At 42.1% G+C, this 25106-nt stretch overlaps 2 protein-coding genes across 3 annotated transcripts in view; one reads left to right on the top strand and one right to left on the bottom strand.

Annotated features, from left to right (window-relative positions):
• Positions 1-10192, top strand: part of Abca1 (ATP binding cassette subfamily A member 1) — a 117325-nt gene extending 107133 nt beyond the window's left edge. For both annotated transcript variants that reach the window (XM_026786592.1, XM_005362190.3), the window contains exons 43-50: positions 630-692; positions 1344-1450; positions 3181-3322; positions 3653-3787; positions 4610-4713; positions 5224-5316; positions 5951-6194; positions 6947-10192. In XM_026786592.1, coding sequence (XP_026642393.1) covers positions 630-692; positions 1344-1450; positions 3181-3322; positions 3653-3787; positions 4610-4713; positions 5224-5316; positions 5951-6194; positions 6947-7087 — 1029 coding nt within the window. In that variant the 3' untranslated portion in view covers positions 7088-10192. The remainder of the gene's footprint in view (positions 1-629; positions 693-1343; positions 1451-3180; positions 3323-3652; positions 3788-4609; positions 4714-5223; positions 5317-5950; positions 6195-6946) is intronic.
• Positions 10193-12542: 2350 nt separating this feature from the next.
• LOC101987442 (protein NipSnap homolog 3B) lies at positions 12543-21307 on the bottom strand. The gene is made up of 6 exons (XM_005362189.3): positions 21159-21307; positions 17902-18112; positions 16298-16456; positions 14543-14692; positions 13446-13532; positions 12543-13359 (listed from the first exon to the last, which is right to left on the bottom strand). The coding sequence occupies exons 1-6, from the start codon at positions 21216-21218 to the stop codon at positions 13283-13285; spliced, it is 744 nt and encodes a 247-aa protein (XP_005362246.1). The 5' UTR covers positions 21219-21307; the 3' UTR covers positions 12543-13282.
• Between the last annotated feature and the right edge of the window lie 3799 nt (positions 21308-25106).

Raw genomic sequence — 25106 nt, 5'->3', positions numbered from 1 at the left:
AAAAATATGCTTCCCCAAATTTGTATCTACACCAGACTTTGTCGATTCTATTTAAAATACACCATGGAGATTTCTTAATTAAAAAAAATCCTACTGAGAATATGTCTATAATGCAATTCCCACTCTCGGATTTATTTATTTTGCATATTTACATTTATGATAGTTATTAAAACATACTAACATTGTGTGTCTATCCAAGGTGCAGAGAATAAATGGTTGATTTTGAGTTTTATGGCTCAGAAAGCAGCTCTACCTCCATTGCTCAGAAAAATAAGGCCTTCTTCATCCCTTTCCAAATACCATAACCCTTAAATTTTGCTTTATTGTATTTGAGACATTTTATCATATATATATTTCTACCTTATATAATTTAATTTTAAAATGTATCACTGTTTTATTTTTGGAGACTCATGTTAGAAATAAAAAGAAATTCCATTTTGAATTTTAGAGTCAGTTAAAAGCCACTGTTGCAGAGGCAGAGCAAGGCTCTGGCACATGCACTGTGTGGCATAGTCATTAGATGAGCTGTGTTTGGTGACGGGTGTGGGCTAGAGCCCCCTTGCCCACAGTTGTAGGAGAGAGTCCTGAGTCACTGAGATCCATGGATTTATGTGTTGTGTCACTTGCAGATCTATAGACGGAAGCGGAAGCCGGCCGTTGACAGGATTTGCGTTGGAATTCCTCCTGGCGAGGTAAATGCACTGTGTCTGCATTGTGCTTCGTCTCTGTTAATTCAGACTGTATGTACCAAATCCAACAACAGCAGTCTTTGACTATATAAAATGACTTTTAAAGGTTTCTTTATTTGTGTCTGTGAGAAATAGTCAGTCATGGACAGAATGAGAACCTCTTGGGTCAAAATAGGCCAATTTTTGGATGCTCGCAGGCGGTATAAAAAAATCACGCACAGCGTGCTTTAGGGGATCCATTGAGAGAGTAAAGTTCAAACATGGGTAAAAAATAGTTTTATTCTTTCATAATTTTTTAGGTTTTTTTTTATGTTTTTATGGTAGTTGGTAGGTGGTGAGTTGTGACCAGTGGCTTTCTCTACTGTTCTTCACAGATTGACTCAGTTATTGTAAATGTACCACATTCAACATGGTGCATACATAAACATGTTCTCTCCTCCACCCTTGTTCTTTCTCCAAATACACACGCACACACACATGCACACACGCACGCACGCACACTGGTATCTGAATATTTAACTTCTCATTGGTTCTTAAGACAGATGCTTTGGGATCAATAGCAAATCAGATCCAAGCCCAGGAGGCTCTTTTATCAGGCCATTCAGGCTGAGATTTAGACGTACTTCAAGCCATTCACCTCGTCTTGCTTTTCAGTGCTTTGGACTCCTGGGCGTTAACGGTGCTGGGAAGTCATCAACGTTCAAGATGCTGACTGGAGATACCACTGTGACCAGAGGGGACGCTCTGCTTAACAAAAACAGGTGAGAAGAGGAGCAGATGACTGTATTCAGCTTTAAGAAAAAAAAATATGCTGTTGGATTCTGCCTATTCTAGTACTCTAGTTAGTAAAAACATTCACATTTCTTAGGTCAGAAGCTCAGAATCACCTGTAACTCACCACCTAGAGATAAGCACTATTTTTATATCTCCTCAGTTTTACTCTTCCCTAACACTTCATGTTGGTATAATTTACAGACATATAATTTACTTGTTTTGAGTGAACAGATCTATGCTTTTTTTTTTTTAGTAAATTCATGGAATTATGCAATAATAACTGAGTCTTATTGTCATTCAGTATCACTGTAGAGTCAGGAATGTAATAAACTTAGCCATCTCCTCCCATCTCTTGCTGATTTTTTTTTAATTAGCAATCTAAAGGAGCCTGAAAAGGATAGAAATTCTTGGAAGAGTGATGATTCCCCAGTCTTGCTCTAGCTCCAGGTTCCTGGAATGTGAAGACATGACAATGATTGGCATATTCTTAGGTTTAGCTCAGCTACTGATTAGACATCTGGTTTGCGCAGGATAGCTCTAAGAGCCAGGCACAGTGACCATGGAGTACCTTGGTTATAAGTCTCGAGAAGGCTGACCCAAGAGTATTAGATAAGCAGAGAGGACTGTGCCTATGTGTCAAGTTTGTGGCTGTCTGGAAGTGGCTGAAAGGCAACCATCAAACTGGGGTATGGAAGCCCAAATTTTCAGATTATAGCAGCTGTTAGCTTGACTGACTTTATAGAACCTAGAGGTCATCCCCACAGGTATAAGTAAATTATCTGTATGTGTATTTTTTTTCCTGTTGTTATGTGGTAGAGGGTCTATAATAAGCAAATAGAGAAGCAAATGGCAGTCCACACTGTGTATTTAGTGGAATCAGAATGTTTGGAACATGAATGTTATGGCTGAATCAATGATTGAGGAACAGAAGGTGGAGAGCTCATACCCAGCATCTCTGGGCCTTGCTTGGTATCCCATGGTCGTGACAAAGACTAGAGTTTAGTCTTTTAAGGGTGCTTGGTACATACGGCCAGACCACAGAGTCAAGCGTGGGATGGAGTCTTAGTGCTAAAGTTCCAGATAGGTGTGACCGGGGTTGTTGGCAAAGACTGTACTACAGTTGCATAGACTTGTAGGCAGATTGTTCTGTCTATCCTGCCAGGTCCCAAATCACCACACTGAGACTTACTATTAAATTACAGAAATTTGGCCAATAGCTTATGCTTGCTGTTAACTAACTCTTAAAACATAATTAACTTATTTTTATCAATCTACTTTTTATTTCGTGGTTTTACCCCATGCTGCTTCCTCTCCATCTGGATGGTGACTTTGTTTCTGCCCTTCTTCCCAGAATCCTCTCTGCCCTGAAAGTTTTACCTAGCTCTTGGCCATCCAGCTTTTTATTAAACCAGTTCAAGTGACAAATCTTCAAAGTGTACAAAAAGATCATTCTGCAACATAAGACTTGTTTTGAAACTGATCAAGCCTGCAAGTTGAAGTACTCATGAGCCAACAAGACCTATTCAGGGTAGAGACAGGACCCTTACTTCTAGAAGAGCTGGCATCCTGGGGACAGCAAGGCTCTTCTCACAAACTTGAGAAGCCAGTCTAGGGTTGTTTTGTACAAGCACACTTCTTTTAGGAATGCCAGGCCAGATTGTCTCATTGGAGTATCTCTGAAGACTTAAAACTTGACTGGTTCTGTCTTCCTTTCCAGCATCTTATCCAACATCCACGAAGTACATCAGAACATGGGCTACTGCCCTCAGTTTGATGCTATCACTGAGCTGCTGACTGGGAGAGAGCACGTGGAGTTCTTTGCCCTCTTGAGGGGAGTCCCAGAAAAAGAAGTTGGCAAGGTATTGTGGGAGCCAGAAAGCCAGACCTGACTCTTTTGACACCTTGTATCTCACAGCTTCTTTACACATGACGGCAACCCGAGACTGCGTCCTTGCTCATGCTTCAGTCTCTCTCCTGATGGGGGATGGGGGAGGGAAGGCATATACAGGGTAGGGTGCAGGGAGCGAGTGCAGGTCCCACCACATGAACCTCTTCTCCCTCCTCTGGGTCTTCAGAGGTACCTGAGACTTGAGTCCTGCCCAACAAGAGAACTTTCCTGCATGATTGTAAGAAAGCATGATTGACGGTACTGAACCCAACAGAAATCAAAGTGCTCTCTATCTCTCTAGGTTGGTGAATGGGCCATTCGCAAACTGGGCCTTGTGAAGTACGGAGAGAAATACGCCAGCAACTATAGTGGAGGCAACAAACGAAAGCTCTCCACGGCTATGGCTTTGATTGGTGGGCCTCCTGTGGTCTTTCTGGTGAGTGTGCGTGGAAGGTGGCGGCTATTCTTCTGTGGTGAATGAGCGTGGTTTATCTGAAGTCACATACAGGCTGGTCATCGCATACTTGGTGTGGTGACGGCAAGTCAATCTGCTGTTCTCTGCAGAACAGGCTTGGAGAAGCAGAGGGAAGCTTCTCCCACAGAACACACTGGGTTGCTCTGCTGGATCTTCCCAGGCTCCCAATAGACATGTTCCAGGCACCTTGTTTCCTTGTCTTGGATGGTCCCTACAAGTATGGCTGAAGCTGAACGTATTATTTTCTTGGGAACATTCTTCATGACTTGTGACTATGCTCTCTAGTGAAGGCACTGCTTCAGGGTGACCACCGTAGCCACTGGACCATAGTGCCTTACAGACAGATAAATAAAAACTAGATCAGACTGGGCAGTGGCCTTTGACCCTCATTTTGTAGAAAACACTGAGGGTATGGGAAGAAGCCCTGAGCTGAGGCTTTAATGTTACCTTGACCATGTGAGGATGAAATTTCTAGATTAGCAAGTATCTTCGAACAAGGAGTGACATAGGGAAAAAATGAGTTATCAGTTTTACCAAAACCTTACTAACTTCAAAAGTTTTAGACAATAAGGTTTTTTTCCCCCATTTTGTTTTGTTTTGTTTTGAGATGGGGTATCATTGTGTAGACCAGGCTGGCCTTGAACTCACAGAGGTCCACATGCCTTTGCCTCCTCAGTGCTGGGATTAAGGTATCACCACACCAGGCATGATCTTTAGCATTAAAAAAAAATTCTTTGCTATTTTTCCCAGCAAATAATTAAACTTGTTTTATTCTAATTATAGGATGAACCAACCACAGGCATGGACCCCAAAGCTCGGCGATTCTTGTGGAATTGTGCCTTAAGCATTGTCAAGGAGGGGAGATCCGTAGTTCTTACATCTCATAGGTCAGTACTGCAGAGTCTTGGCTTCTAAATCTGTGATTCTATTTAGTCATTAAAAAAAAATAGAAAATAAAGGCAAAGACTGAAAGTTATCACCTGGAATTATTCCACTTCAGGATTATTATTATCATTTGTCTGTATATGTTCCAGAGTATTCTTATGCAAAGCTGTACAAACAAGTATTTTATAAACAAAAAATGTAATTATAATGTGTGCATTGGGAACATTATTTCAAGTCATAAAATTTAGGTGTGGCATCATTTCTTAGAGCTGGATTGGATTTCATGAAGATCTACTTATCCATGTAGCTTCTCTTCATGCAAATATTTGTATTATGTCTACCCTTTCACAATTGTAAGGCCCATGACGGGAGAACATCATTTCTGTATCTTGGCCAGAGATGCCCTAAGATAATGGGGATGTGTTTCTCTAAAGTACCAGGTGCCATGGTGATATTCCGATGCTTGTAGGAGCATCTCTCTGAAAGGAAACCCTCTTTCTGTTTCCCCACAGTATGGAAGAATGTGAAGCTCTGTGCACAAGGATGGCCATTATGGTCAACGGGAGGTTCAGGTGCCTTGGCAGTGTCCAGCATCTGAAAAACAGGTAACAGATCATTTCTTTGGGGTAGCACCTAGTGAAGTGGTCAGTGTTTATTCTTTGTTGAGTGTATATCTGGTAGCTTAAAATAGAAACAGAAAGAACATAGTAAAAAGCCCATGGGCTTTGAAGTATAAATGGTCTAATTCTGACCCTGCCATGCACTGGTTATGATTTGTAGGCAAGTTACTTAACCTCTCTGAGCGGCGGTTTCCTAGGACTTTTCTGAATTTTGTTATACAAATTAAATTTAATAGTTTGTCTGTGGTGTTATGATTATGCGGACACAATGTGGAATTAACAGAAATGGGTTCCTTTTCCTTGTCCTGCTGTAACTCAGAAGTTAACTTTGGGACATGGGCAAAGTGATTAAATTCGTTGGGCTTCTGTTTGTCTGTGAGTTTGACTTCATGGGTCCACACTGGGGAATTAACGGAATCCTGTATCCAAGGCTCTGGGCATGGCACCACACATGACCAGGTGTTTGGTAGATAAAACAGGTTCCTTTTCTCAGAAACTGCTCTGTGGGGCTGCCGGAGACCCCCCTTTCTCTCAGCACACGTTGGGGTTTCAGGGTTGAGTATCCTCTTGGGAAGTTTTCTGGGAATGCTCCATTTGGCTGTCTTTGTCCTGCCCTCAGGTTTGGAGATGGTTACACGATAGTTGTACGAATAGCAGGCTCCAACCCTGACCTCAAGCCTGTCCAGGAGTTCTTCGGACTTGCCTTTCCAGGGAGTGTCCTCAAAGAGAAACACCGAAACATGTTACAGTACCAGCTTCCCTCCTCCTTGTCGTCTCTGGCCAGGATATTCAGCATCCTCTCCCAGAGCAAAAAGCGACTCCACATAGAAGACTACTCTGTTTCTCAGACAACACTTGACCAAGTAAGCTTAAGTCCAGAGTACTTTTTAGCTGCAGGGTTAGGATGCCTGGTCCTTCCTCCTCACTGGGAGCCCAAGAGTTCAGCCTGTCTGTCTGTGCTTTGATTCCTCCTGTTATTACTTCTTTTAACACATGCAAAAGAGATGACGCTTTCTACTACATGTAGTTATTGTGACTGTTTTATCAGTTGTCATAATAACTACCATTTATGGCCTATCAACCACAAGCCAGGCATTTTTCCAGGTGCTTCTTTTTTCTAATGAACAAAATATACTAAAACTGGCAGTTAATAGGTATCCAGGAAGTGTTTTTTTCTTTTCCTTTTAATCAAGCCTAAATATGCCACAGTGATGGTTGATAAGGGGATGATTGAGCAGTTGGTGATGTGGGGTTGATGTTGATGTAGAAGATTTTTTTTTTTTTTTGAGACAGAGTTTTTCTGCAGTTTTGGAGCCTGTCCTGGAACCAGCTCTTGTAGACCAGGCTGGACTCGCCCTCACAGAGATCCGCTTGCCTCTGCCTCCCAACTGATGGGATTAAAGGCGTGCTCCACCACTGGCTGGCATAGTATCGATCTTGATGTTTTTCAAGTATTCTCCCCTTCACACAGGGTTTTCTAGTTCATTTACTTACTCCATTCTGTGTTCTACCTGACCCAATTTCAACATAGGAACAATGCAACCATAGAAATAAAATTCAGTAACAAAAGAACAGGTCCAGAGGTACTTATGAATGCCCACCTTCCTTTTGATAGGTATTTGTGAACTTTGCCAAGGACCAAAGTGATGATGACCACTTAAAGGACCTGTCATTACACAAAAACCAGACAGTTGTGGATGTGGCTGTCCTCACGTCTTTTTTACAAGATGAGAAAGTGAAAGAAAGTTATGTGTGAAGAGCCCTGTTCACACAGGTGAATGAACAGAAGGGAGAGCTCCATCTCCCTTTGCACGGCGTCAAGTGTTCCGGAAGAAACAGTCAAGCATTTCTGTGGAGAGAAACAAACTGGATACTGTACTGACACTATTCAATGCAATGCAGTTCAATGCAACGAGAACTCACAATTCCATTACAGGGGCAGTGCCTTTGTAGCCTATGTCTTGTATGGCTCTCTAGGGAAAATGACTTGAAGTTAGTTCATTACCTTATACAGATGTGAAACTCTGGTATGGAACCAAGCAGACCGTGGGTTTGGATTCCTACTTTCTATTCCTGTGTATTCTCACTGGGATGGCAACCACAATCCATCAGATAGTCGTGACCAGTGATCATCAAGTCAAAGGCACCACTAAGCCATGCTGAACCACAAAACTGGTTTCCTGGTGACACGTCCATTGCTGGCGATGAGTGTGCCAGAATTACTAGTGCCAAGATGCTCAGAAAGCCTGAAGCACCGAGGTTGTGTCACACACACTTTTCGTGAAAGCCACCCTGCTGTCTGTCGACATCATTAAATAGCAGGTGACAATGGTGCCATGTGTGACTAAAGCCCTGCTTTGGCTCTTTCTTTGATGAGCTGCTGTTGTGGCTGCCACATGCAAAATTGGGTCTCTCTAACCACAGGAGACCTGGCTCTGTTGTTCATGGGTCACCCGGTCATCTCTCTGAGACTGTTTCAACACACATTAGATCCTTGTAGGGAGCAAAGATCAGCAGCCAACAGCTGGGGCTGCAAGCCGCCGAGCTCAGGGTGTGGCGTGAAAGAGCTGGTGCATTTACACGTGGGAGATCTGGGTCTGTTTGTCCTGTCTGCTAACACAACACGGTACACTGCATCTCAAGACCCTTTGTTATTTGACACAAATGTAGTGTTATCGCTAGTATTATTTCTAACTGTTTAACCTCGAAAATTAAAAGGTGGAATTTTGATAAAACTCTTTGCACTATTAATATTATTTGGAATTTTAAGTTTTACCAATGGCTTCTGGAACCCTGAACCATATGTCTAGACGTCAGTGGCAAAGAGGAATGTAGCCACTCTGTCTCATGCCTTATTTTCCTTGGTAAATTTGCAGTTGGGATGTCTTAACTAGTGCCTGGTACCCAGAAAGCAATGTTGTAAGTCAGCATCTCATGCCACATCTTAAGATCCTAGAGAATACTGCTCACTTCAGTTTGTTGATTGAGTACTTCTGGAATGTAGTGACCGTGTAGATATGTGGATAAAAGTGAGGGGGAGGGGTAGCAGATTTTCTATGCCATATATTTAGTTGAGAGATTTACAAATATGGATGGTTTTGTTGAATCCACTGAAAGAATAGGGTACCCCCCCACCTTGCCCACTTGATAGCATCAATACAAAAGCTAAGAGAAGAGTCAGTTAACAATGAACTCTTAAGGAGAAAACAGCTAGCTTGAAATTTCTTGGATACAACTTGTACCTGTGACCTTTGGGACCTTTAAGATAATTGGCTTTGTAGGATATTTATTAGACACCCACTTAAACCTCTGACGGTCTCAAATGTTTCATCTCTTCAGACTAACCAATCATAAAAAAAAATCGACAAACTATTCCACACGGAGTATTTTTCAGACTTCTCTAATCCAGATTTAATTTTTCCATTGGCAAGCAATGTAAAAATATTATTTCATTAATGCTCAATGTCATCTGTCTTCACACAAAAGTCTGAGTGAATTCCTGTATGGCTAAGTTCAAGTGAGCTTTCACTACTAGTTTCTTCAACTTACTCCAAAATTTAAACAATAAATTTGGAAGTATAAGATTTCGGATCTATTTTAAATTTTGATCCTAATGTCAACATGGGATTCTAAAATGGCAATGAAACTGTTCCCAATAATTATTGGCATACCACTGTATTTTTTTTGTCAGAGATACAAAATTCAAAGAAATCTTTATTTTTAAAAATCAACCTTTTGTTGGCTTTCTCGGTCCACTATCGTCATATCCTAACTTTTAATTACACTACAGTCCTGAGCAAATCATTGTTTTAATTATGCTGATTTTGAGGCCATATTAAACACAAACAAACAAAAAAAAATAACAAAAAACCTAAGGCACTGTGAACTATTTTGAAAAGATTTAATTCAGTGTAGACCTAAAATCTTTTCTAAAGCTAGAAACAGTCTGTAGTATTGCTACCTTTTCCACTATCCAAACAGCAATCTTTCCTTTTTCTTTGCCTATGTAATTATTTTAGAGATTTTAAAAAATCAATCCTATCTTCCAATAAACTGTCCTTCTGTTCCCTGTGGAGATGAGATGTACTATGTGAGTTAAGAAATTCTAAAGTGGAAACACTTCTGATTTAACTTTTGTTTGTCTTTTTTTAATCTTGGGAAACTTACTAACTGTGAACATGAGAAAGACAAAGGAAAGTGAGTCCTCTCTCTATACATACCCAGCACACTTCATTATGAAACAAACAAACAAACCTCAAGCTACTGTATTCCCATGTCTGTACTGAAAGCGTATGTCTCATGCCTACTACATGTTAAACGTCATCCGCCCTCTGTGGAGTAGTCATGAACCTTAAGGGATCGTCTCTTGTCTTCTCATGGTTGTATATATCAGGTAAAATTGTTCCAAAGAGCCATGTGTTGTGTAATGAGAATCACTTTGATACTGAAATACTAATTTGTACTCTTGTTACTATTTACTGGTAAGAGTGTACTATCACAGTAATACTGTTCTCATTCAGAACCGCTGCATCCCTTTTTATAGAACATTTATATTTCCATATGGATTCGGTATGTTCTTCTTTTCCCTTGGACCCTAGGATGAAGCTGTTTTTGTGCTTTTTCATCGTCATTGGCCCTTACTCCAAGCACTTTATGCTGTCTGTAATGGATCTATTTTTGCACTGGAATATCGGAGAATTGCAAAACTAGACAAAAGTTTCAGAGCAGATTTCTAAGTTAAATCATTTTCATTAAAAGAAAGAAAAACTGAAAAAAATTTTGTATTGTCAATAACTTTATATGAAGTGTTTAAAAAGCCTGTTTCTATGTTCTGAGTCACGAAATAAAGCTGCGACAGTCCTGCTGGTCTACACAGATTTACTCTGGTGCGTCCACAGCGCCATCTGCTGTCCGAGCGGTAAGGCCGGCCGAGAGGGGAAGCTCTTCTATGTAGCCAGTAGTGTCAGGTTTAGGAAAAGGTCAAAGGCTCCGTGGAAAGAACTAGGACTGCTACTTCAAAAATAAGAGTGTTGTGTGTTTTCAGATTCAGCTGGGGCTGAAGAACTGCAATAAAAAATGTCGGAGGGGTTTTCTAGACGGACTGACGATCACGGACTCTGAAGCTGAACGCACCGTAGGCAGGCTTCCTTACCGAAAACAGCTGATTCTGAAGAGGTTTCAGATAGGTGCCTTTGGTGCTTATTCAACCAAAACTTTAAAAACAGCATCATGAGTTCTGGTAGGTGTGTATCGGGGTGACTGTAAGGGTCACCATGCCCAAAGCAGACATCTTGAAAGAGAAATGATATTGGGAGGCCCTGGGGTTGGTTTCCACATCTCCTCCCTGCTCCTAGACCACTAAGTAGTGTATATATATATGCGGTGCTCTGTTGAGACAGTGTGGATGGATTTTCCTGGCTCATTAAGAATCAGTCTCAGCCTTGGATAGAACTAAATGTCACTGGTGAATAAGAAAGTCATTGTAATCATGTTCAGAAATATTCTGCTATACCCATAGATTGGTGCCAAGCCCAGATCTCACCAAAGAGGCCTTCACCCAGCAACTGGTGGAAACACGCAGAAACCCACAGAGAAATGTTAGGCCGAGCTCAGGGAATCCTGCTGAAGAGAGGGAGGAAGGATTGTAGGAGCCACGAGTCAAGGACACCGCGAGAAAACCCACAGAATCAACTAACCTGGGCTCAAAGGGCTCACAGACACTGAGCCAACAACCAGGGAGCCTGTATGGGACTGACCTAAGCCCTCTGCATAGGTGGGACAGTTGTATAGCTGTCCTTGGTCTACTTGGGGGACTCCTAATAGTGAGAGCAGAAGCTGCCTTTTGCTGGCTTTGGGACTATTCCTCTTAATTGGGTTGCCGTGCCCAGCCTTAATATAAGGGGAAGGGCTTAGTCTTCCTGCAATTTGATATGTCATGCTTTGTTGATACCCATGGGAGGCCTGCCCTTTTCTAACTAGAAATGGAGGAGAGGATTGTGGAGGGAGCAGAAGGGAGGTGGGGAGGAAACGAGTCAGGATGTAAAATCAACAACAACAAAATCAGTCTCAGAAAAATAGATATATACTTTAACCTTGCAACTTGAAAAACCCCACTGGGTCTATAGTTACGTCCTGAGAATGGTTGGAACAACGTGCAATAAGAGGTCATCTATCCAGGGCACCGGGGGAACTGTGGATGCAGGGTCTTGGCTTTTGAGCAGGGCTAGAATCTGTTCAGCATCTGCTGTGCACCTGTATCGTTTCTGAAAGTTCTCATGAAGGGACTTGGATGAAATAACAAAACTCTTTCTGTGAAAATTCACGATGGAGAAAGTAAAAATAATAATAATAATAATTGTATTGTGAAAAGGCAGTTAACAGGTAACCTAGATGAGAATTCAAGTTACCCATAAGTTTTGACCAAAATATTCTAGAGAAAAACCTCTCTAAAAACCTTATGGGCAGTGCTATTGAATGTATCAAGTTTGCAAAATCAGAGGAGAAGATGAGCAACCATTTTCATGTTTATTTTTGTTGTCTTATCCTGTTAGCCTTCCCAATGAGCTAAGACAAGGCATTTTACATGTTAAATAAACGATGCCTCGGAGAACTCTGCTTCCAGATACAGAGCTAATTAAACAGCAAACCTTCTTCCTTTGAAGGTAACTGTCGAACCTGTCCTTGGGAAATCCTCCAAGCATTGTTACTTATTAATTTAGCAAACGTTTACTAAGCTTTATATGCCCGGCATCCTTCTGGGTTCTGGGGATACAATGTTGAGGGAAGCATCAGTGACGGGCGAATGACAGCGGACACACACGCCTGGTACATCGAGTGCTTTGAAGAAGAGGGAACGTGGTGAGAAGTTCACAATGGGGAGGAGTCAAAGCCAGGCTGTCCGACGAGTGACATTCAAGTTCCCATCTCAACAAGAGCAGGGGCAACCCTGGAAGGTGGCTGGTGAGAACACACCGGAAACATGTAATACCAAACACAACTGGGAAAAAAAATCTCTGCTGCGGAGGAGAAAGAACCCAGTGTCTTTGGGGAAGAGAAGAGGGGGGATGGAATCAGGACCTTGGCGCCTCCTCACGGGGTTTGTCTTTTATTGTTATGATAGTGCGGAGCACTATGATGCCATTACCCTTTGCAACACAGGAGGCGCTCCAGAGAGGAGGATACAAATATATAAGACATGGTTGAAAAAAAAATCAGAAGAGATGTGAAGGCTTTTATTAGGTCAAAGACTTTCATAATTATAAAGATCTCATTGAAATAAATGTCTCATAATGTTTGTGAGTGATTCAAGGAAAAGCTAAAAGTAGTAAAAGTTAATTAAAAATGAACATGCTAAAACCATATAATCCAACAACAAATCTCAAGAATATATTATTTTCCAACTTTGACTTAATAATTAATATAAAATTAAGAATATAGGTGACATGATATTGCACTTTTCTAAAGACAAATACTAAATTTAATATTTCTACAAGTCCCATTTGATATCACAAAACAAATATTACTGGGTAAAAATATTTTTAAATTTCAGGAAAAATGAACATGATAAAAAGGCAGATACTGTATTCAACTAATTTAAAATTTTATTCCAGGCAAAAAAATTCAAAATCATTATTTGAATATAAGACATCAATTAGTCATAAAATCACAGAAGACAAGATATCATGGAACAATAAAGTACCAGGCTTGTGGAGTAATGGCAACTCTTTCTCGTGTCTGGTAGACATGAAATAGCATGGGGAAGATGAACAGAAGTTTTTCTAGAACTACTGGTAGCAAAGGACACAGGTAGCCTTAGGATGCAGAGGGCACAGTGAAGTAACTCACCACCTCCTTCAGGCAACAAAGGGAACGGTTCTCTTGGGAGCAATGGGCCCCCCACTCTAGACACATTCCCATCCCGTGACTGGGATGCCCGATGTCTGGTCGGAACCTACTTCAGTGGTGAAAAGGAAGCTGGGATCAGGAACATATTCTGCTGAGACTCGAGGTAATTGACGCTTTCCCGAACTGCAAAGACATTTTATAAGACAATGAAGCTATCAGCCGAAGCAAATTTGTTCTAAAAATAATTCACGCCTAGTGAACCAGCTCACCAGCAGCCACGACTCTGGGGTCCTCGTGAGACCAGTGTCTCCCAGCTGCCCGGCTGTCTGCACTCTCGTTCCACCAGAGAACATGAACTGCAGACAAATTCAGATGTTAGTTGTAATTTTTATAACGGGTATTTTTCCTTTTATTTTGAGACTGTAATATAATTATATATTCTCTTCCTTCCCTTTCCTCCCTCCAAACCCTCCTATACACTCTTTGCTCTTTCAAATTTGTGTCCTTCATTTTCATTGTTGTTACCTGTGCATACGTACATGTACATATGTGTGTCTATTATAAATATAACCTTATTGCAGACATTTTTAAATATGTGTAGTACTAGGCATAAAGTCTAGGGCCTTTTGAATCAAAGCCTCTGATCTACATCCCTGATCCTGACTGTGTATGTGTATGTCTGTGTATATGAGAGTTGTCAATGTCAGGTTTTTTCTTCAATTTTTCTCATCCTTGTTTTGATACTGGTCTTCTGAACCTGGAACTTAACAATCCGGCTATACTACCTGGCAAGACTCACATTTCCATCGTCCCAAGGCTAAGATTATAAATGGTGCCACTTTAGCCAGCTTTGATATGGAAGCTAGGGATCAAATGCAGGTCACCATGCCAGGACAGTCTATCTATCCATACTAGAGTACATGAAGCTAACACCAGCCATGCACATGCAGTGTTCCAGGTCTTTTTATATCTAATAATTCAACGGTCTTGACATTCCTTTATCATTTATAGAACACTGTTGACTTCAATAATGAGAAATAGATAATTTTTTTGGTTTGGTTTTGTCCATAGTTTTGTATTTATAAAAATGCATATTTATATTTTCATTCAGAAACAATCTCTTTACTCCAATAATGTTATTTTGGAAAAAAAACATAAAAGATTTTTAGAAAAAAAATGAAAAGAATTAATATTTTCTCAAAGATTTCTTCAAAACATATTAGCAATCACAATAAAAAATAAGTGTTTTCATACCTTAAAATTAGAAAAAACTCTCAAAATTAAAAGCATAATTTAAAAAAACCACCCAAGAAATAAAGGCAATCACCAACATTCATTACAGTCTCACAGAAATAGATGACTGTACCTCTGTTGAGGGCTCCATACTCAGTGTGGAAAACGCCAATTAGTTTAGAATAGCCCAGTTCCACATGGGCGTTTACTGCCCTTTTGAACGCGTGACCCCACAGCGCTGGGCCACCAGGCTTCATCTGAAAGGTAGCCAATTCATAGACTCCTAGAATTGACAAAAGTTATTTAGCAGACATTATTTAGCAGACATTTAGACATTTAGAGTCTAGAGTGGGAGGTGACCCTATGCATATGTATTTGAAGGGTCATCTGTACACACAGACTTATGCAGACATATTTGTTAATTCTTTGTATTATTTTTCCTTGTTTTCATGTTCTTGTCTATGTTTAAAGTTAATCTCAATAACTAAAAGGAAATAGAAACTATATATAAATAATTGCATGAAAAAAATTTAATCTGGGAACCTTATCAACATACCAAATATTGATCCTTTATCATGAAATAGGATTTTAAGCTGTGAAAGTCTTTAAGAAAAGAAATAGGTATCCTTTGATGTCCTACTTTCCGCTCTTGTGTTCAATTTTGAGAGGGAAGATACGGAGGTCTGTGTAATTTCCTCCTCCAGGAGTCTGTTCCTAACAGGAATAGCAAGAAAACATGGCCTCTAGTCCTACCTGACTTTCTGAAGAAAAGTAACTTCAGAAGGGGGAGTGGGTTAATGTTCTTAAATATCCAAGTATTTCATAAGAGGCTTTTACCTCCAGTCTGAAACACAAAGCAAAGGTGAGAAACTGGAGGATAAGTAGGTCTGATGGGGAAAAAAATGTACCAGGTCACCAAGGAATTATGAAAAATATAGCGGAAAATAAGATTTAAGCCCGATGAGATGGTTCAGTGTGTCAAAAACTGCTTGTTGCCAAGTCTGACGGAGTTCAATCCTGGGAACACACACAGTGTAAGGAAGAAACCAACGACCCCGAGTTGTTTCTGACCCCCATTGCATGAACATACACTATATAAATAAATGAATGTGAAAAGTGTAAAAAAAAATCAAGATTTGGCACTTAAAGAGATGGCAAGCATGTCTGGGCAGTGGTGAGAGCGGAGGGCAATGCCTTATGGGGTGGATCCCAGAGCCCAGGCTAGAGGAGAATAATTTTATATTGATGTTATTTAAACAGGAATTGTAGTAAATGTCTGTGATCTCTCTACTTGAGAGTCTAAGGGAGTAGAATTGTGATTTAGGGGTCAGCCTGGGCTACATTCTGAGACCTTGTCTCAACCCTCTCAACTCTAAAAACGAGTAAGTGAATAGAAGTTTGCATTACTTTAGTATTATGCAGACTTTTTCTATACTGTAGCGAAGCTTTAACCCATGAAACTTCATTTGGAAGGGCTGGAGAGATGGCTCAGCAGTCAAGAGCACTTGCTGCTCTAGCAACAAACTTGGATCAGTTCCCAGCATTCACACAGCAGTTCACAACTGTCTGTAATTCCAGTTCCATGAGGATCTGATGCCGTTTCGACCTCCACAGGTACCAGTCATATATGCAAACACACACATACATACACGTATACATATACACACACATACACATATACATCTTAGTTTGTTTGGGGAAATAGTTCATTAATTCTTACTTTTTAAGTGTAAACTAAGATCAGTTTTTTATCAATAGTCTTAGCAGCATTCCTATAGAAAATAATTCATTGTTTGTTCTTTTCCAGTGACACTTTGTTTTTTTAAAATCACTTTAACATCTGGACCATTTCACGCATGAAAACTCACAGAGGCTAAGAGAAACTCACCTTCCTTTGGAGGTGTTCCTATTTTGCACCATGGTACCAGGTAGGTAATCTCAACCTCTTGCGCATCAACGAAAGCCAAATTTGGGATGAGGAATCGTTCTTGCCATTCCTTATCATTGGCCAAGGCTTTGCGAACCGCTGTTCGATGAGCAAAATTATCTACGGTAGAAAAAAGAATGGAGAAAAGTTTAAATTGTTTTATTTAAAATCATCTATTCCTCCTTGGACCCCACCCAATTAAGCAAACATTTTATCCATGGCACACAAGAACACTGTGTTCTTGGGAACACACACTTGCAAAGATGTGACGTTTGCATCAAAGCACTGAAGTCTTTAGGGTAAAAGAAATGGAGCAATACGGGCGTCACAGGCTCCCCCATTCAGCGGTGTGCAGGAGTTACTGTGACCTCACTGGACGGACATCACAGGCTCCCCCACTCAGCGGTGTGCAGGAGTTACTGCGACCTCACTGGACGGGTTTCACAGGGCTCCGCACCCAGCGGTGTGCAGGAGTTACTGCGACCTCACTGGACGGGTTTCACAGGCTCCGCGCCCAGCGGTGTGCAGGAGTTACTGTGACCTCACTGGACAGGCATCACAGGCTCCGCACTCAGAGGTGTGCAGGAGCTACGTCACTGTGCGTTTCTCAGTCTGTGAATCAGGGATATAATATCAGCCTCCAGGTTTGGGGCGAGGATTACATGAACCCAGGAAGAGCCCTTAGAACAGACATCAGCACTTGGTGCTCAGTAGATGTGGACTCTTCTCTTCAACTGTAACTTGTTACTGACGGTCCCAGGTGAGAGAAAAACGCTTTGGTAGTGATGCTAGGCAGTCACGTCAAGGCACACCCGGAACCAATTTCAACTTAAGTGAAACAAAATGCACTCTGTAAGCAGAAACTGTGTTGAGTCTCTCACTCTTGTTCATTCATTCTCTTAGTGGGTCATGACTTAATTTGTACCTTCTCTGAAGCATATATTAATTTTAATGAGGCCTGATCTATTATAGCATGGAAAAGTCCCGAACTGCTATATGAGGTACAGAATAAACAATTTTCATAGAGAATCATTTTTTAAAAAAAATCAATCTGGACGCTGATGGACAAACCCAAAGGGAAATGATTAAGAATTCTTTGGGCACCCGCAGGCCCTGCTACAGACGGTGAGGACCAGACACAGGAGGAAGACACTTCATACATTCTTGTACTTCTTCCATGTCATCTTCAGCGGGAGACCTTTCTCCAGTTCCTCTGTCTTTACCTCCGCTATGGAACAAGACAGTAAAGCATGGTTTGAATTTTACAAAAGATATTTTTCCTAACAAACGATGCGAAAACTTTGAGAATTAAAAGTCAGTTCATCAAATTAGGGTTTACTATGAGAGGATGTGTCCCCATAAATGTTAACCTCAAAGTCTAAGCAAGTGGCTGATAAAAAGATACAAAGGGGCTGCTGAATCATTTACTTCGCTTTGTTACTGTATTGCTTTCAAATGTTTTCCTTAACCGGTGTGTATGTACAGTCATACAGACTGAAGAACCAAGCTTCACAGACCACCTAATGATGAACATTTGCATGGAACAGAAGCTGTGTGCTTCATACCATACTTCCAAATGTGGAATACTTTGTTCGTTCTGCCTCCGAATTCTACACTCCAATAGCCAATCAATTCAGAGTGAGCTGTCCGAAGGTGAACATTTTCCTTAAAATTTTCCAGGAACTCATTCGTCTTCGAGGGCTTGAGCAAATAGGTGCGGAATTCATACAATGTCCCATCGCTTTGCCTGGGGCCTGTAGCGAAAGGTGAACACACCTGAAAAAAAGACAGGGGACATTCAAATATTTTGGAAAAGATTTATCATGCTGTTACGGTCATATATTTGAGCCTGGAAACAAAGGAAAAACAGTAGACTCAAAACTTGTCTTTATATTCCTCCTGTCAACTCTGTATAGACAGACATGTTTTTGCAGAGATGCAGGTTTAGGTAACAGCTGCCGAGTACACCGAGTGTGGAGTTCTTGTGTCCTAGCTGGGGGCCAGGGCGAAGCACGTTTTCGTGAAAAGCTGCTGGAAAGCTTTCATCAAGGCTGTGATCCTGTTTCCTAGAGAACTATGACCAGCAGCCCTGTAGTTTTGGAGTTTCCTCTTGCTGAGTCAAAATCAGTAGTCACTGTTTGTTTAAAAGAAGCTTGCAAATTTTGTATTATGTCTTTTTAAGAGCCATGATGAACATGTTTATTAGCAGAAGGCCTTTTGGGGTTTCTAAAAAAAATGAGCATTATTATTTTGATCTAAACTTTTAAAAAATACTCAGTGAAGTAAATTACTGGTCAGAAAAAGGAAGGTGTGAATCATTCATTGCTTTGCACTACAGTGGGGAGCTGCAGGAAAGCTGAAAGGAGAGAACTCAAGGACACAGGGTGCTCTGAAACATTAGTTTCCTGTTGGGGGCACAAAGGTCCGTGCGCCCATAGAGCACTAGGGAGCTGGGCATGCAAAACACAGTGGCCTCTCCTCAATGAAGGCGATAAAATACCCTTCTGCCCAGAAGGCTGGAATGGATATTGTTTAACAATCTTTGTGCTATCTGTGGAGGCAGACCTCACCCAATTCCCCAAGATGATTATCCCAACTCTTCTCTCCCTGGACCGTTATCTTTAGCTCCAGTTAACCCCATCCTTAGGGGAGATGTCACATGTACTCTATGGCCTGCTGATCTCTGTGCTATTGGTCAGAGAGCACACTAGATTCTATTTATTCCCTTTAGCTATAGAACCCACCCTTATTGTCACACGTACTTTGCAAAAAAATTTCTAAGTGGTCATACCTTAAGCTTTATCGCACACCTGGAATTGAAATGATCGTCGTCTGGAAACTTTTCCCCAAATCGTACCGCGTTTTAAATATGCTGACAATCAACAGCCTGGCATCACACTCCCCAGAGTCTGATCCAGGTGAACTAAGTTAAAATTTGAACTGAGGTTTCATTCTCATCCCTTTATAGGTTCACGTCCCTGCCTGGACACTTGCAGGGTCCCCCTCAGCTTCGAGATAGATGCAGTATGAAGGAGCACATTTAATGCATCCAGTTATATAAGGCTGATGAAAATATCCTTTAAGAGGATATTTTATATGAAAACTTTGTTAAATCTGAGATTCGCTATACAAAGATCAGCTCCACAATTTTTGAGCCAATTTGAACCAAGCTTTAATTAAATACTGGCTAGGAGGATGGGCTTTGGCCAGGCCCACTCTGAGGTTCCCAGATCATTCTGGGGTTCCCAGGAAATGGCAACAAGTCACAGTTTGTAGAGGCTTAAAAAGGCAATCCCATAAGGCCACTGTACTTCCCATTAGGTCTACTCAGGGGCAAGCACATATCCTAATGTACGTCCTGCCTGTGTACTTCCCACCTCCATCCAATCAGGGGCAAGCACACATCCTGATGTATGACCTGCCTAGGTACCTCCCACCTACATATGATCAAGCACATCTGGAGCGGTTTAGTCTAACGAAGTTGTTTAGAGGAACGAAAACACGTGGTTTGTTATCTCCCATGAACAAAAGCCTCCAGAATTTCAGGAGGTTATCTTGTCCTTGGGCAAGTGGAGCTTACAGGTTAAATTTGGCCTTTATACTTCATGTGATGATTTAATAACTACTAGGAAGCACCGTGCTATGAACTGCCAGAGGGTCAGAGGGAGTGTGATCTCCCCTGAGCAACACACACACACACACACACACACACACACTACACAAACATATAAAAAATAAACCCACATGCTTAAAAACATACACGGGAGTAAAAAATTAAACATGGGATACCTTAACAATCTTAGAGTGAGTCAAGAAGTCCGTATTTGTAGAGCAGAAATTACTGTGGGAAGACACTACAGTCTTCCACACAGGAAAGTACACGTTAAAGAAATCTGTATTGAAAAGGTGTGTGTTAAGAGGTGAGGTCATTTAGTGCTGCAGGACTGGACCAAACTGTGCCAAGGCAGAAATCGGCTTGATGTTCTGTTATCTCAAAATCGGGGCTTATCCTCAACCATTGTAGGAAGGCAGCAAGGGCAGAGGCTGGATTATGTGTTATGCTCTTTTTCAGTGTTCACCACAAAGTCTGTCTCTAGACCAGGCTAACGCTTTTCCTGAACTAAGAAATTCATGAACCTCTCTGCATTCAAGTCAAACAGCCATGGTCAACCCCTGAGGCTGTCTAGCCTCGTGCAGTCCCATCTCAGGCACAACCAGCTTCACAAGGCTCCAAGGGCCTTGCTTGTCTTGGGGACTCCCGGAACTGCAGGACAGGATGCTCCCAAGGCAACCCTGGTCTCCTGTTCAAGTTTCTCCACAAAGTGCCCGTGTATGAACCGGGCAGTGGCTGCAAAAACTTGAACGAGGGCTGCAAAAACGCAACCGTCAGGGCCACAAAAAGCTCTCTCTGTCCAGCTTCTAGGGAGGTGACCCGAAAAGCGGGCACCTCTTCAAGCGTTCGGTGCCGTGGACTCAAGAGATCTGGGCTCCAGATCAAACCGGGACATTGGCTAGACGTGCCAACCGCTGCCTGAGGGTCAGAGGGCGTGTCCTCGCGCACCAGATCCCGCCCACCTCCCCCCAAGCCTGGTGTGCCACAGGCCCCGCCCACTTCCCTGAACACAGCTCTCGGTACCGCAGACCCCCGCCAACCCCGCCCACCTTCCCATAACCACGGCGCCACGGGCCCCGCCCACTCCCCCCCCAAGCCGCGTGCGCGCGCCACGGGCCCCGCCCACCTCCCTGAGCCCTGTTAGTACACGATTTAAAGACCGCATCTACCTCCCAGCGCACGACTGTCGCGCATCCCCGCGTCCCCTACCTGTGGCGCCTGCGCCCGCGGGGCCAGCACCTTCCTTAGGCTGCTTCGGAGCGCGAGCATGGCGCGGCCTGGAGTGCACGAGAAGACCGCCGGGTGGTGGGACTCGCGCTCTCCCCGCTTCCTGGCGCGCGCACCCGCTCGATTAGGTACGCGCTGACTGGGCGGGGCTCGAGGGCGCGGCCCCGCCCCTTCCCGCAGGAGCCGGGAGCTCGTTCTGTAGTGCACGTACTTCTGTGCTTGGCTTTTGTTCTACAAGGTTCTGGATTCTGGGTGCTTTCTAAGAGCTGAATGTAGTGCGTAGCCTGGGTGTTTTGAAATCTGGGGGTGGGGGTGACCTCGTGGCAAAGGCCCGTGAGCCTTCACCTTTATCAGAGTGCTCAGCATCCCTGTTGACCAAACCCTGTCCCCCACTTGGCCCCCAAGCGATGGGTTAATTTTTTTGGAGCCCAGAACAGTGGGCCGCGGGCCTGAAATCACACGTGGAGACTGAAATTAAGTAATTCTGTGTGGTGTGAAAGCAGATCTTCGAGGGGCTCTGATTTTTCGCCCTCGGAGAAACTTCTTTTACCATTTTTTTTTTTTCCTCTAGTGAGTGTTTGTTCTTCGTTGAGCGTATTCTAGGGTTCTCCAACTATATTCACTTGGGATACCGTTCATTCTCAGGTACCCGGCCTTCAATGGCTCTACACTTCACGTTAAATAGCTAATTGATCCCAATATCTTGAATAATTTCCCTGATGAAAACAGCCTCTTGACTACCTTACTGATGTACACACATTATTTACTGCTGGTCGTTAGGGATTAGAAACCTTTTTAGTGTCGCAAACATTTGGAAATCTTGTGATCCTCCAAACTCCTAAAGAGTGTTTAGCAAATACATACAGCTCTAAAAAAAAAACTACACTGAGTAAATGTCATCTAATAGAAAGGTAAGTTATTGAAAACCACACGTGCTTCTTTATAGAGATATTAAATAACAATCTAGGGGGTAAGACAAGCATTTGAAGTCATCAGAACCATAAAAGGGATTTTGACATATTTCAGCAGCTGTAAATATATCTATGACTATTATTGATAAAAACACAAGTCCTGATAATATTGTACTTTATTCCCGTCTTTTATGACCAAAGGGGATAAGGCTGGTTCCAAATGAGATACAGCTTTGACCCATGCCAGTTACCTGAAGCCTAGTGCCGACACTTCCAGATGCCTCTGGCTGTTCTCTTCCTCGAATCTACAGTGAAAATCTTCTCCTCAACCACACCCAGGAATGGTCATGTCCTCATTTCATTTTATAGAGTACTGAGTTGCTGATTATATTATGTGTATATTGTGCCCTAGAGTGCACCCCTTGAATTGCTGACTTCTAAGTTATGTGCATATTAATCTTAACTAAATCCTATCAAAATATTTTATGAATTTATTCTTTTCATACCCGTGTGTAAAGCTTTTGTGATCATGTTTTTATTATTTTTCATCTAGTTTGACTTTTGTGAAAATAAATTTTTATGAAAGAGATACCTTGATTAAGAGAGCCATTATGAGGTTAGCAAGAAACCTGGCACTAGAGAAATTCCCCAAAATCCACAAGGATGACCCCAGCTAAGACCCTAAGCCATAGTGGAGAAGGTGCCTGAACTGGCCTTGCCCTGTAATCAGATTGTGACTACCTTAACTCTCATCATAGAACCTTCAACCAGCAACGATTGGAAACAGATGCAGAGATCCACAGCTGAGCACTGGGCCAAGCTCCCACAGTCCAGTAGAAAGGAGGGAGGAACAATAATATGAGCAAAGGGATCAAGACCACAATGGGGATACCCACAGAAACAGCTGATCTGAGCTAGTGGGAGCTCTCTGACTCTGGACTGACAGCAGGGGAACATGCATAGGACCAAACTAGGCCCTCTGAATGTGGGTGACAGTTGTGTGGCTTGGGCAGTCTGTGGGGCCACTGTTAGTGGGACCAGGATTTATCCCTAGTGTATGAACTGGCTTTTTGGAGCCTATTCTCTATGGAGGAGTATCTTGCTCAGCCTAGATATAGGGGGAGGGCCTTGGTTCTGTGTACCGTACCATAACCTGTCTACCACATGACAGTTTGCAGGTCAGGCAAGGGGCTGGAGATTGAAACACACACACACAGACATCTTAGGATATAGTTCCAAAAAGAGAAACTTCTCTTTTCATCCCTAAAACAAGAATGCCTGTTTTATTGCGTTCCAGGGCAGCTTAAATAGGGCTCTTCTTGACTAATGGCCATGTCCTAGCTCTCAGGATTTTTCAGCTGAAAGCCCACCAGAAACCACTCCCCTGCCATCATGAACTCATGAGGGTCTTGTGTCCAGAGCAGCTGCAAGCACATGAAGACAAGCTGTTTACTCCGGCTGGCAAGGGGTCACAGAAAATTCAGGTTCTGAGCGTCTGCAGTCCCCGACAGTCCTGCCTCAAATTTATCACTTTGCCAGACTTTGATGACTCCCCATGGGAAGCCGTACCCTCTCTGGGAAGTGAATAGGGGGTAAGGTGGGGGGAAGGAAGGGGGAGCTGGAGAAGGGAAGGGATTAGGAACTGGTATTGGTATGTAAAATGAGAAAAGATTGTTTTTTTATTTAAAAAAGAAAATACATTTGTACACGTCAAGTAACAAATAGGTAGCAGTGGCAGGGTGCTTGACCTATGATGCTGGCAAACAGAACAATGTCCTTGGTGGTGTTCCTGCTTGGTTTTGTTCAAAGGTTAGACTTGTGCAACTGTGCAGTTGGAAGCAGCTACGTGGATCTTCTGCTAGCCCAGCTGGTAGGAGGCCAGGTACAAGCAGGACTCTGGAGCTGGATTCAGTTTCCTTAGAGAAGTTTCTCTTTTCGGAATTATAGTATAAGGCCACTAGATGGCGACATAGACTAACTTTCCTTTGCTTAGGCATAGTCTGTCCATCTCCCCGCCCCCCTCCAGTTGGGGATCGAACCCAGGGTTTCTGGAATGTCAGGCAAAAATGTACAATATATTCCCAGCTTCTATTTTTTCAATTATTTTAAGTTAAACTACAAATATTTAGCGTGGAATCAATCGTATGAGTGTGTGTGAGATTATGGTGTGATGCTGTAATTTTAGTAAAGGCAAATTACTTATTATCACAATGTTTGAGTTTATTGTATTTAAAAGGAGCGATTTTTATTGTAAGAGAAATAAAAGTCAATTTTCATTCAATGTTCCTTAACAAGTTTATGAACTTGTATACTATTTATAAGCTCATATAATTGAGGAGTGTGTAGTAAAGATAAAAATCAACTTTTATTAATAAGTGTCCTGCTTATATCACCAATGCATCTTTTGTGTGTTGAACACTGGAGTGCTGTGTGGAAAGAAACAGACTAAGTCTCTAGCTTTGGACTGCCAACAGGTGTTCATTTTTCTGTATCTATTTGCTGATATCTCTTTTAGTACCAATGGTAGGAGTTAAGACTAGCTTAATATTTATTGATAGTATAAATTTATCATTTCTATTATTTTATTACTAAAGCACACAGAAGTGTACAGTTACTATTATGTCTTTTTATATATGTCTATTATATATACCCCTTTGTCTTTTTTTGGATTTGGATTAGAAGTGCATTTTAGGGGCAGTGACATTTTAAGACCCATCAGCCATAAATGCTGCAATTGCCCAAGGCTCTGCATGTTTACTCTTCTACTTGCTTTTTCCTACATGTGGACTTCAGGAGGAATCTTCTAGTTTATATTTTCATTCTTAAATATAGCTTATCTTGTTTTTAGATTTACTTTACCTTCACTGATTGCTTTTATACTACCTTTAGACTGAACTTGTTATTTTCAGGATAGTATTGGAAGGATGGAACAGCAGTGTAATGGGCCATCCAGCCAGAGGGGCCTATAGTATCGGAAGTATGGAACAGCAGTGTAATGGGCCATCCAGCCAGAGGGGCC

This window comes from Microtus ochrogaster, linkage group LG5 (assembly GCF_000317375.1).
Source record: "Microtus ochrogaster isolate Prairie Vole_2 linkage group LG5, MicOch1.0, whole genome shotgun sequence".
Classification (NCBI taxonomy): Eukaryota; Metazoa; Chordata; class Mammalia; order Rodentia; family Cricetidae; genus Microtus; species Microtus ochrogaster.
Note: the sequence above shows the minus strand (reverse complement) of the source record. Positions and strands in the feature narration are given on the sequence as shown.